The sequence below is a fragment of the Papio anubis genome, chromosome 14 (assembly GCF_008728515.1).
Source record: "Papio anubis isolate 15944 chromosome 14, Panubis1.0, whole genome shotgun sequence".
Classification (NCBI taxonomy): Eukaryota; Metazoa; Chordata; class Mammalia; order Primates; family Cercopithecidae; genus Papio; species Papio anubis.
Genome location: NC_044989.1, coordinates 33108046 through 33121316, shown reverse-complemented (window position 1 = coordinate 33121316; position 13271 = coordinate 33108046). Strand labels below are relative to the sequence as shown.

Here is a 13271-nt window from a genome sequence, read left to right as displayed (position 1 = left end):
GGGTTCAAGTGATTCTCCTGCCTCAGCCTCCTGAGTAGCTGGGATTATAGGCATGCACCACCACGGCCAGCTAATTTTGTATTTTTTAGTAGAGACGGGTTTCTCCACGTTGGTCAGGCTGGTCTCGAACTCCTGACCTCAGGTGATTGTCCCACTTGAGCCTCCCAAAGTGCTGGGATTACAGGTGTGAGCCACTGTTCCTGGCCTATGTTTTCATTTTCTTGAGTATAGATCTGGGAGTGAAATTGCTGGATCATATCGTAACTCTATGATAAACCTTTTAAGGATCTTCCCAAAACAGCTATACCATTTTGTTGTTGTTGTTGTTGTTGTTGTTGTTGTTTTTGAGATGGAGTTTTGCTCTTGTCGCCCATGCTGGAGTGCAATGGCACAATCTGGGCTCACTGCAACCTCTGCCTCCCGGGTTCAAGTGATTCTCCTGCCTCAGCCTCCTGAGTAGCTGGGATTACAGGTGCCCGCCACCATATCCAGCTAATTTTTGTATTTTTAGTAGAGACGGGGGTTCACCATATTGGCCAGGCTGGTCTCGAACTCCTGACCTCAGGTGATCCACCTGCCTCAGCCTCCCAAAGTGCTGGGATTACAGGTGTGAACCACCATGCCTGGCCAGATTTTTTTTTTTTTTTTTTTTCCAGAGACAGGGTCTGGCTCTGTCACCCAGGCTGGAGTACAGTGGTGCAACCATAGCTCACTGCAGCCTTGACCTCCTGGACTCAAGCGATCCTCCCGCCTCAGTCTCCTGAGTAGCTGGGACTATAGACATGAGCCACCATGTCCAGCTAATAAAAAACATTTTTTTTGTAGAGATAGGGCCTTGCTATGTTGCCCAGGCTTGATGATGAGTATTTTTCATGTGAATTAAAATTCCACAATAAAAAAGGGCAAAAGTAAAAAAGGCAAAAGAATTATGATTTTTTGCTAAACAAATGGATACGGTCAAATGGACCATAAAACAATGAGCTGAGTGAAAGAAAAAGTTTCCTTTATTTTAATACACAAGATAAAAGCTCTGGCTATAGCATGAAAGGAAGGTGGCAGACGGAGATAAACTATAACTGAGAGAGGAAAGGGAAGTGTAGCAGAAGTCAATCAAAAGAGTGCTGTTCCCCTGCAATTTCCTGACATCTAAGTCTGGGATTTGAAAAACATATCCTGTGTATTATATTATATATGACACGTTACACTCTGCACTTATTTATATCCAGAAAGGGTAACTATGCTATGTTATAAATACGTAATGTATCCTACACATACCATTGGCTTCTTTATCCCCAACTCCCCTAGTGGAATGTAGGCTTCAGGTAGGCAAGAATTATACGTTTTACCCTCGGAACAGGGCCTGGAACCAGATAGGAACTCAGTAAATATTGGTTACGTGAGTGAATAAATGATAAATAGCTGCTCACCCACCACCTACTTCCCACTTTACTTGAACTGTGAATTACACCGTTCTTTATCTGATATGGGAGAACCACGGTGTTTCTCCTTCCTCTCTCAGGTATGTATCCCAGAGTACCATATACAGATTGAGTATCCCTTATGCAAAAGGCTTAGGGCTAGAAGTATTTCAGATTTGGGATTTTTTTTGGGGGGGGTGGTAATTTTGGAATGTGTACATTATTCTTACCTGTTGAGCATCCCTAATCCAAAAATCTAAAACCTGAAATGCTCAATGAGCATTTCCTTTGAGCATCATATCTGCACTCATGAAGTTGTAGAATTTGGAGTGCTTTAGATTTTGGATTTTCAGATTAGGAATACTCAACCTATACATGTAAGGGAAAGGAAGGAGCCAGTGGTGCCATTTTTATTTCTATAGAAGCTGCCATGCTACACTTAAGACAATTCATGTTGACAGAGTTTGCCTCTTCATTGTGGTTCACTAACTACGACCAGATGCTGACACTTCTCCAAGTCATGGGAAATCAGGGAAGGGCCCTCCTTCCTTCAGCTATGTGGGGCTTATTTAGCCCTGCGTATAGTAGGGCAGGTCAGCCCTGGTGTCAACACAGCTTCAGCTCCTCGAAGAGAAGCTCAGAAGCAAATCAGTAAATGGGCATGAGATAAGAATGCCAGCCGCTTCTCAGTGTTAATTCAAGTACTATGCACAACTGCTCCACTACTAAATTTCAATCACACATCAGCCTCACTGCTGAATCCTGATCACACGAGCTGGCTTTGTCCTGCAGCACAGCCAGAGGTAGAATCAGGACATAGCACTACTGCCATAAGTTTCAGACTCAGTCTAACAAAGGAAAATTTGGACCAATTTAGAATATTGGATTAAGCCCATAAAAAATAAAATCCATGCAGAACTTATTCCAGAAAGAGAATAACATGCATAATAATTATGGAGATTTCTAGTTACACTACCATGTATAATACCAACATAATATCCTAACTTGTATTTCATTACTTATAAAATTGTACAGTTTCTGGAGTCAAGGCAGTATGGACCAAGTGTCACAAAGAGTATACTCAATGAGTGCAGTAATTTATAAAGCATTACAAGTTTTCTAAAACCACATTTTTAAATTCAAGTCTTTGCCAAGTCAATGACCAACAAAATTAGAGCTGCAACTAAATTACAGTGATTATGTAACTCTCAGGTTGCAGAAATCTGTGTTAAAAAAGTACAGAATTAAATAGCAAGTGCAAAAGACAAAATAAATGTGAATATATTTATGTTTAGTATATTCTTTTGGAACAACAGCTTTGACTAGTGAGCGCTTGAGGTCACTTATGCTTTTTTTCTGAATATAATTTTGCATGGCACAACCATCAGTAGTTATACCAGAGCATTTTTTAGTGAAGCAAGCCTTTACCATCCATGATTTAGAGCTAAGCAAAGAAGCAAACCTGCATCTTTCTGGAGTTTAGGAATTCTGCAAATCTGTTTCATCAGTGACTCGGATGGGCTTGCACCCTATCCCTCAAGTTGAGGAATAGTGTAATCTCTGCAGAATGTATGCATTCATGGAGTGTCTTTTCTAAAAGCTCTGGTCTCAAAGCTCTAAATATAAAATTAACATAAAACTTGAAGCACTGAAGCATGGATTTCTTGTAAATCTCTCATCACCCACATTATTATGATGCTTTCCTCCATTTCTCAACTTCCTATCCCTCCCAAACCCCTCAACCCGTTTGCTCAATCCCACCCTGAACTCTCTCTCTCCTAATGCAAGTCAAATCTGGTGTCCATGTTTTGTCTGCTCAGCAGGAGAGTAATTTCAACAATCTTCCGCTCTTTACAAGATCAGTTTATTTCTCCCAATATAATAATTAGTTTCAGATGAACCTGGTTGCTGGCACTCGGCTTGGTTCCATTCTGGTACTAGCAAGGAGAGCAGATACTTCCTGTTGCACTATTTTTTAGAGCAAAGAATCTGGGTACTATGTTAGACCCAGAACAAAACTTTTGCAATCGACTTCTTTAAAATATAGCTGAGTTTCAATAATCTAGATTCTCAAAAGAGATCTAGAAATTATGATGATGGGAATCTTTTCAGTTTACTTTTAAAATGGTTCAGGTAAATTATTCCTCCATTTAGCAAGCTATAATAGATCATCAAGAACACAAATCTTACAAAAATAATCAGTGCTGTATTCTTGCAAACATAAAGAGGTTGTAAGTAGGAAGCCAACAGCATTATCTTAACATCTTACAACTTAATTAGCTTTTAGGAGATAATAAATATTGATAGGTAAGTAAATATACTGCCTTGGAAATAAGGATATTAGGGGGAGAATTCTAGAAGATCTGTTCACAGTGATACAGAAAAATCAAGCAAGACATTCTTTTTTTTTTTTTTTTTTTTTTTTTTTTTTTTTTTTTTTAGACGGAGTCTTCCTCTTGTCACCCAGGCTGGAGTGCAATGGTGCAATCTCAGCTCACTGCGGCCTCTGCCTCCTGGGTTATAGCGATTCTCCTGCTTCAGCCTCCCAAATAGCTGGGATCACAGGTACCCACCACCATGCGCGGCTAATTTTTGTATATTTAGTAGAGACGAGGTTTCACCATGTTGGCCAGGCTGGTCTTGAACTCCTGGCCTCAAGTGATCTGCTTGCCTCGGCCTCCAAAAGTGCTGAGTGAGCCACTGTACCCAGCCACAAGGCATTTTTTATAAACAGAATAATCAAGACGATCTACATGAAGCACAATGAAAAGAGGCAGAGTCCCAGGGGAAAGGGAAGTTTTCATGGTTTTCCTTTGGGTCTCTCATATGTCTCCTATCAGTCCCTACACATTTCAACTCATTAATTCAGTACCAGTCGTGGATCCATCTGTAGGTGTTTTTATCATAACCTTAGGTTATCCTGGTCGTAAATCCCAGCAACCCCTGAGCTTTCAGGTATGGTTTACTTTGATGCATACACGCTTTGAGGCTCTGAATTATGCAGTACCTCTTAGTGTCTTCAAGTCTTCGTATAAGTGAAAGCAATCTCCTCTCTTATCACATAACAATACGATTTCGTATGCTTTATCTTACCTTCACACGTACGGCCATCTGCAGAGATTGAGAACCCCTGTTGGCAGACACAGTGGAAAGAACCCTCTGTGTTTAGGCATTCCCCTTGAGGACCACAGAGCCCTGGATGTTCACATTCATTAATATCTGTAATTTAAAAGAGAGTCTTAAAAACTTGAAAAAATTTGGTTTTGTTCTCATATACTATCAAACAGATGGTAAAGAAATCTACTATGACATGGCTGGACATGTATTTAGTGGCACAACTATACCATTTGTCCATAAGTCAACCACAGGACAAGCTGAGTTATGAGAGAGAAACTATTTAGGTTGAGTCAGGAAATAGACAATGTACAACCATTTTTGACCTGCAAGAAAAGCAATTTCATAGGTTCAACCCAAAGCTACCCTTATTTTAGACATATAGGGGCTTGAGGAACACTCCACAACTCTGAGAGATGTTCTTTATTGGTGAGAATGCTGTGTTCTTCTTTGTCCTCTCCCAGTGCCATGCACACAGCTGTTAGAGTCTGTAGTACCTTGTTACATTTCTGCCTATCCATCCCTAGGATGTGGGCTTCTTAAGGGCAAGGCTAGACATGTCTTATTTATAGTATTTGGCTCATTAATGGCACTTCACAAATATCTGCTGAGTATATAAATGAAATAGACTCCAATCTATAACACATTGGAAATGGGTAACAGAAATAAAATACAAGTAAAAGAAGGCCTATTTATTTATTTTAGAGACAGGGTCTCACTCTATTGCCCAGGCTGCAGTGCAGTGCATGATCACGGCTCACTGCAGTCTCAAACACCAGGGCACAAGTAATCCTCTCTCCTCAGCCTCTCGAGTAGCTACTTCCAAACACTGATAACACATGGACTGTTTACTGTAAGTAAAACGCTCTTTTAAACCAGTTCTGATTATACTGGCTAACGGTGCCCAAGATGAAACATAAAGCACCTAGAGAAAGGTTCACCTGTTCACAATGGTTCTGATACATGCAACTGTCTAACTGTCGGTTTACTCATCTGTGTCCCTCATTACACTGATGGCTCCTTCATCAGTGATTTCACAGAAATTTATAATTTGGCATGTGTAAATCAAAACACGAAACTGAACTGCTTTCTGAATCTCAAATGTATCCTGCCACATTTCAGTTGAAAAGCTCTGAGTTCCTGACTCCTACTGGGTACACTGCAGGGTCTTATGAATGTTTGTCCACCACAAAATTTCTCAGTTATTTTCCTTCTGTGCTAACTGAATGGTGACTAGTGAAGGTTCTTTTAGTTAATTGGGGTCATAAAAATGATCACATGTCCTTAGCAGCAGCATTCAGGTGGCAGAGCTCCACTAAGGTTGTTTTCCTATTTTCCCGAAGTCTCGTAGGCCTTCCCTTTATCTCTTACAAAAGAGGTCTTCAGTACAGGAACCCACATGAATACTGCAAAGCTTAATAAGAACAGGGAAAAGGTACAGATTGTATGTTCTTCCTATTGGCTGCTAGAACATGCTTGGCCACTGACCCAGTGGTCTTCAATAAAGTCATCCCTTTCCCTACAGCCAGAATCTCCTGAAGCTCTTCTTTTTGACTTGTTGATCTTCCTGTGCAACAGAAATTCTGGCAATTATTGATTTAACCATCTTCCTTTATTAATCCTGAACTCTTGACCCTTCCATCTGCCTCATAATTCAGATTATTTGGCCTGCTCATTGCTGAATAAAAATAAGAAACCAAGCAGGAATTACTCATACTTTCTTAACAATTCTCCTATTCTTGTTACTGTCACTAGTTTTTAGGTATTTCAAGCAAGGTCAATGAACCATTTTCTACTTATATATTTCTCAAAATGATTTTACTCTGTGAAATTCTTTACTTTTTTAAATAAAATCTCTGATATTGTCTATGTTTGTTCTCTAGCTATTGGTAATAGCTTAGATTGACCATCCTTTTTGAATTTTGACCTCCTTTTGGTCCTCAGATCCACTCTTTATCTCCAAGCTGCTACCCAAGAATTACCTCTATCTAAGGAAGAAGGTGGCATGAAGTTCCACTGGCCTGGGGATCAAGCCCAGGACCTATATCCATCTTATTGATCCCCCTTCTTATTTTATACTATGTCTCAGTGTGGTCCTTTAAAAAAATACCTGCTTTGCAACTTTGCATAGGGAATAACGTGCACAAAGTTTTTGTCTAAAAAGTTTGATGACAGGAACTGAAGATGAATTCCTAGACTCTTTTTTTTTTTTTTTTTCCAGGAAACTGCTAAGAAAGAACAACATGAATATTTGGAACTAGGGAAACATATGCATTCAATTTGGATTGTACTTATTGAGGCATTTCTAAACTATGCTGCTAGTAACTTCAAGCTGAAAGCCAGATTATATTTAAGTTGGGTTTCTTTCATGGGTCCGCGATTCCACAGAAATTCATAATTTGGCATGCGTAAATCAAAACATGAAACTGAACTGCATTCTGAATCTCAAATGTATCCTGCCACATTTCTAAAGAGACTATTAACATGGAATTTCCATACTGTTTGTATATCATCGTTAGTTTTGTGTGGGAAAGAAAATCTTAAACATGCTTCCAACCGAAAATGCCTTACTGAATATAGAAGTATTTTCAGAACATTAGGTAAGGTTTAAAGTTTATGCCTATCACACACTGTTATTCAAACATGTCCATGGTTATTAGCATTGCCATCAATTACATTTTCAGAATTTAAACAAACTCTGAAATCTACACCTCTCTACAGAATGCTGACATGATCAAGGGATTAGAGAAAAGTAGGCTACTAATTTCAGGCAGAGTGAAAGATCACAAAACTGCCTCTAGTGACATAGCGAAAAGAGATAATTCAAAACAAGGTGAGTATATATGCCATCACATACAGCTTCTAATAGGAGGCGGTGGGTGATAAAACAGATTCACAGACACTATTCTTTAAACAGTACTAAGACCTACTTCAGAAATGCTTCTTCTCATTTATTTGGATTTACATTTTTCAGACATATTAACTTATTCTGGAAAATAGGAATAAATGTGACAGAGAATGAAGTCAATTTAATAATGATTGATAGTCAATAAAACCCTGTATGTTTGGAGTAGTTACATATTTGAGAGGTGATATCAAACCACAGACACAAATTTAATATATTGAGAGAATGGAGTAGTGCAATTAATGAATCAGATAACTAAATTAGTTCCGTGTGATTGAACTCTAGAAGTTAAATTTATGCAATATGAAATCTTGGTCCATTTTTATTAAGATTTGGTTTTGCCTGTATTTGGCTAAAACAAATTGTGACGAGAAGAATTAGAAAAGAAAATATACTTTTAAGCCAAAAAGCCTATAATAAAAACAAGATTCAGGGTTTGCTTTCCTTTTTTTTTTTTTTTTTTTCCATCTCTTGGTATTTTTATATAAATCAAGATTCATTTTGTTAAAAGTTAATAGTCCCAAAGTGGAAATATTCTCACATATATTTATAATTCAAATGTTCCTTCTCTTTTGCTTTAAATCCAAGCACATTTAATTTCTGCATTGGAAAAAACTGAATTTCACCTTATTGCATTAGGATGGCAAATAAATGCATGATCTCAAATGAGGTACATGGTATATTTAAATCTTGGGATTTTAAAAATATCTGTCTTGGGTACACATCAAGTGCAGGAAGGTATATATTTAAATATTGGGATCAGTAAAGGAATTAATTTTTAAAAACCTTGTGGCAAAGGTCCATGTTTTCATTTCTCTGAAACACAGTTGGGTGTGACTGGTAATATAGATATATAATTCCAGTGCCACTACCTTAGAGAATAGACACCATGTTCTCCTACAAGAATACCATTATTTGGGACATGAGAGATGAGATATAATTTATGGGAATTCAGAATTTTAAAAAAATCATACATATTCAGTAATAGTGGGTAAAAAGTAACTCCAATGATTTTTTTATTTATTTGTCCTTTGGGATACACTACACAGTTCCATAATGGTAGATAAACAAGAAAAAATAATATTTATCAGGTATCGGAAATAAAAAGATATAAAGGTAAAATAAGTGTGAATTTTCAGTGGAAAATATAAACATGGGTTTACTAATACTAGTAAATATAGGAAAGCTTGTGGGGCAAGTCAGGTATAGCTAAAAATGTTGGTATACAGAATCTAGAGAATTTAATTTTTTTTAGCCATGGTGTCGAAATGACTCAATGGGCTACCTTGTGAGAGAAATCACCTAATTTCACTTTATTCTTTGTTTTGGCTATAAATGTAACAATAATTGATATGGTAATGTAGGGAAGAGTAGTGGGAAAAATCCTGGGTTCAAATCTCAACTTTACCACTCATTAGAGAGCAGCATACTCATTAACTTCTCGGAGCCTCAGTTACTCATGCACAAAATGAATTCAAGAAAAGCTACCTCTGAAGTTGCTATAAGAATTCAAAGAGATACCAAGATATCTACAGTACTCAGCATACTGAAGCAGCTCAGTTAAAGCTGCTGTGATTGTTATTATCAGTACCTGTGTCGTGTTGCCGTGTTTTTATTACTGTACAGTTTGGAAGATTAAACGTGACAGGACATTGAAAAAATATAAGATCCCCTTCTTCATGATTTTGACCAAATTATTAGTGAGGCTTTTTAGGAAAAGAAAAAGCAATGGTGAGCCAGGCGCAGTGGCTCATGCCTGTAATCCCAGCACTTTGGGAGGCTGAAGTGGGTGGCTCATGAGGTCAGGAGTTCAAGACCAGCCTGGCCAAGATGGTGAAACCCCGTCTCCATGAAAAGACAAAAATTTGCTGGGACTGGTGGCAGGCACCTGTAATCCCAGCTACTCAGGAAGCTGAGGCAGGAGAATCGCTTGAACCTGGGAGGAGGGGGTTGCAGTGAGCCGAGATAATGCCACTGCACTCCAACCTAGGTGACAAGCGGGAGACTCTGTCTCAAAAAAAAAAAGCAGTGGTGGGCACTGGATAAAAACAGAGTCAGAAAAGGACAGATAAATATCACCTATGAGACAAAATAAAATATGCCCATAAAAGACGCTACAAAGATAATTTAGAACCAGTGCCAAGGTTACAGCATGGAAGGAACAGTAAAGTACAGGTGACCTCAGCATGGAAGCACGCAGAGCGACGACACAGCTCTGACTCGTGTGAGTTTCAGGTGACACTATGTTGACAAAGCAACACCTTCCTGCACTTGATGTGGACCCAAGATAGGTATTTTAATATCAAAAATTGACATAGATTATTGACATACAAACCATGTGGCAAAACCACAGACTATCATCTGGAAACACGGCAGAACTGAAGAATCACATAAATAATGACTGGGGAAAAGAAGAGAGCAAGAAATACCTTGACATGTTTTATTGTCGTCTAGCTGGAATCCATCTGGGCAAGTACAATCATAGGACCCCGCAGTATTAATGCAGTCTCCTCTCTGGCAAACACTCTTGTCCTCCAAGCATTCGTTGATATCTAAAAACCAATTTAAAAAATTTTAAAGACTAAATAAATCACATATCAGAAAAGTAGACATTTCTCTTACACATAAAGGTGCACTAATTTACATCATTTATAATATATAATTTTAAATACATGACAACTTAAAAACATTTTTTAAATAAAGCATTTTAAAAGGTGTTTTGCTTTGAACAAGAGATGAAACTTTTTTTTTTTTTTGAGACAGAGTCTTGCTTGCCCTGTCACCCATGCTGGAGTGCAGTGGTGCTATCTCGGCTCACTGCAACCTCCACCTCCCGGGTTCAAGTGATTCTCATGCCTCAGCCTCCTCAGTAGCTGAGATTACAGACGCCCACCACCACGCCCAGCTAATTTTTGTATTTTTAGTAGAGATGGGGTTTCACCATGTTGGCCAGTCTGGTCTTGAACTCCTGACCTCAAGTGATCCACCCACCTCAGCCTCCCAAAGTGCTGAGATCACAGGCGTAAGCCACCACACCTGGCCAAGAAATGGAACTTTTAAACATCAAATGAAATTAAATGGAAGAGGAATAGTCAAAATTCTGAAGCAATTAATAATTTACTTGATTATGTTGTTGGTGATGATAAAGACTTAAAATATTTCAAAAATACTTATTAAGTATATCTTGAGCAACATTTGATCTACTTATACAAGCTCCTGTATTACGCATTATAGAAAATATTTAAAAGTTTTCAGCATGGTCTTTGTTCCCAAAGAGAAATGTCTATTCAAAGAAACAAACTATACTGTATTATTAACAATAAAATAAACAAATGATATTGTATTAAACACAAAACATTACATTGTTTTATAAGTCCAAACCAATTTAACACAAGAATTGTCACAAAATATAATTATCTGACAAAATGATAGCATCGACTTTAGGGGTCATATGCATTTAGACAAAGAGTATCATAAAGTTTAAAATAAAACTTTTGCGTAACAGAAGCATATTTGTAAATTTACTTATAGTAAATTTCACACTAGGGTAGAATATGGGGGAGTCAGAAGAGGAGGGATTTTTGAACAGAAGGAGAACAGCAAGATCAAAAACCTAGTTTAAGTCACTTAAATCAGCAGCTGTAACAAACAGGTTTGAGGTAGCCTGGATTTTAAAAAACGTTTAAAAATGTTAAAAAATTTCACAGCAAATGCGCAACCCACAGTGGTATATGTAACCAATAATGAGCTTTGACTGTGAGAATGAAAGACAATTAACGACCCCCCTTCACCGCATGAACGCGGGCAGATCTTTCTCAAGGGCTGCTGATTACCATGTTTACCCCTAGTCAAAGCTCATTATTCCTAATGTACTCCATGAGCCCCTCTTCTGTTGTGTCTGTGAGGATTTAAGTTATTAGCAATGAAGAAAGCTAAGGAACAAAACCTTCTTTGTTTTCTCAGAATTTGGCATTTTATGGCGTTTCTTGCAAATAATTATAATTGCTGCCAAAATATGAGCAATTCCAGGAAGAAGTGAATATGGAGACTGTTGCCATCTGTCTAATACGCCCCGCTGTCTGGTTCAAGTACGGTGATACCGAATTTCATTTTTCTCCTAGAATCCAATCAACCAATTAACTGGCTTCTGTCCTATTCACAGGGCAAACCAAAGAGAAATAAGAGAGTGCCTTATCAATTCTTTCTATCAAATAAAAACAAGTTATTATAATGACTGTTCACCCAGAATTAAAATGCTTCCAGGTACTGACCCTAAAACACAAAACACAGGTGATGTGAATTTGTCTCAACTAAGGCAGGTTCTCAACTTTTTCTTTAATGTGTTTTTCTAACTTTACTGAAGTATAATGTACATAAAATAAATTCATCTGCTTAAGAGTCAGCTCAATGAGTTTTTTTGTTTTTTTGTTTTTTTTGAGACGGAGTCTCACTCTGTTGCCCAGGCTGGAGTGCAGTGGTGTGATCTCAGCTCACTGCAAGCTCCGCCTCCCGGGTTCACGCCGTTCTCCTGCCTCAGCCTCCCGAGTAGCTGAGACTACAGGCGCCCACCACCACGCCCAGCTAATTTTTTTGTATTTTTAGTAGAGACAGAGTTTCACCGTGTTAGCCAGGATGGTCTCGATCTCCTGACCTCATGATCTGCCCACCTTGGCCTCCCAAAGTGCTGGGATTACAGGCTTGAGCCACTGCGCCCGGCCAGCTCAATGAGTTTTGACAAATGTATACACATCCTTGTGACCACCATCCCAATCAAGGAATAGGCATTTCCATCCCCAACACATTCCCTCTCACTCCTTTTGTGCTTGGGGGCTTCCTCCTCTCGGCATAATAGTTTTGAGATTCACCCACGTTGTTGTGTGTATCAGTAGTTCTCTGTCTTTATTGCTGGGCAGAATTCCATTGGATGAATGCACCATAATTTGTTTACTCATTCACCTTTTGATGAGCATTTTGGGTTGCTTCCATTTGGGCCATTGTGAATAAGGTTTCTATAAACATTTCTAGAATCGTAAGTCTTTGTGTGAACATATGCTTTTACCTTTTTTGAGTAAATACCTAGGAAAAGGATGCAGGGGTCATGGAATAGGGTTATATTTAAGTTTTGAACAACTGTTACCTAAAATGGCTGTAGCAATTACATTCCCACAGGAAACGTCTGAGAACTCCGATTGTTCCACATTTACTCTGATAGCTCTACAACTGTTTTAATGGGTGCAAAGCAGACAGTTTTTTTTTTTCTTTTGTTTTGGAGATGGAGTCTCGCTCTGTTGCCAGGCTCGAGTGCAGTGGTGTATCTCGGCTCATTGCAACCTCCGCCTCCGGGGTTCAAGCAATTCTCCTGCCTCAGCCTCGCAAGTAGCTGGGACTACAGGCGCCCGCCACCACGCCCAACTAATTTTTGTATTTTTAGTAGAGATGGGGTTTCACCATGTTGGCCAGAACGGTCTCGATCCCTTAACCTCGTGATCCGTCCGCCTTGGCCTCCCAAAGTGCTGGGATTACAGACGTGAGCCACCATGCCCGGCTCTGTTCATGCTACTTTAAAGTAATTTGATTCTCATTTATTTTCCAAAATGTAAGACAAAAAATGAATGTGAGTGAAAACAGCATTAAGTGTTTATAAATAATTATATACATTAGAAAGCTGAGCATATGTTAGGGTTAGGTTTAGTGTAATTTTTTTCTCTTTTGCGAAGCCTTTATTTGTCTTCAAAGCAATAAAAAGGTTGAACATTAAGAGAGCCCAATATGGTACTGTTTCATACCACCACCTGAGGTAGTACGAAAATATCTATTTTTCCCAGAAGTAGAGT

At 38.6% G+C, this 13271-nt stretch overlaps 1 protein-coding gene across 11 annotated transcripts in view; it reads right to left on the bottom strand.

The window, feature by feature from the left end:
- LTBP1 (latent transforming growth factor beta binding protein 1) overlaps positions 1-13271 on the bottom strand; it is a 454228-nt gene that overhangs the window by 82356 nt on the left and 358601 nt on the right. For all 11 annotated transcript variants that reach the window (XM_031655059.1, XM_031655061.1, XM_021924743.2 and 8 more), the window contains 2 exons: positions 9867-9989; positions 4512-4637 (listed from right to left, as the gene is read on the bottom strand). In XM_031655059.1, coding sequence (XP_031510919.1) covers positions 4512-4637; positions 9867-9989 — 249 coding nt within the window. The remainder of the gene's footprint in view (positions 1-4511; positions 4638-9866; positions 9990-13271) is intronic.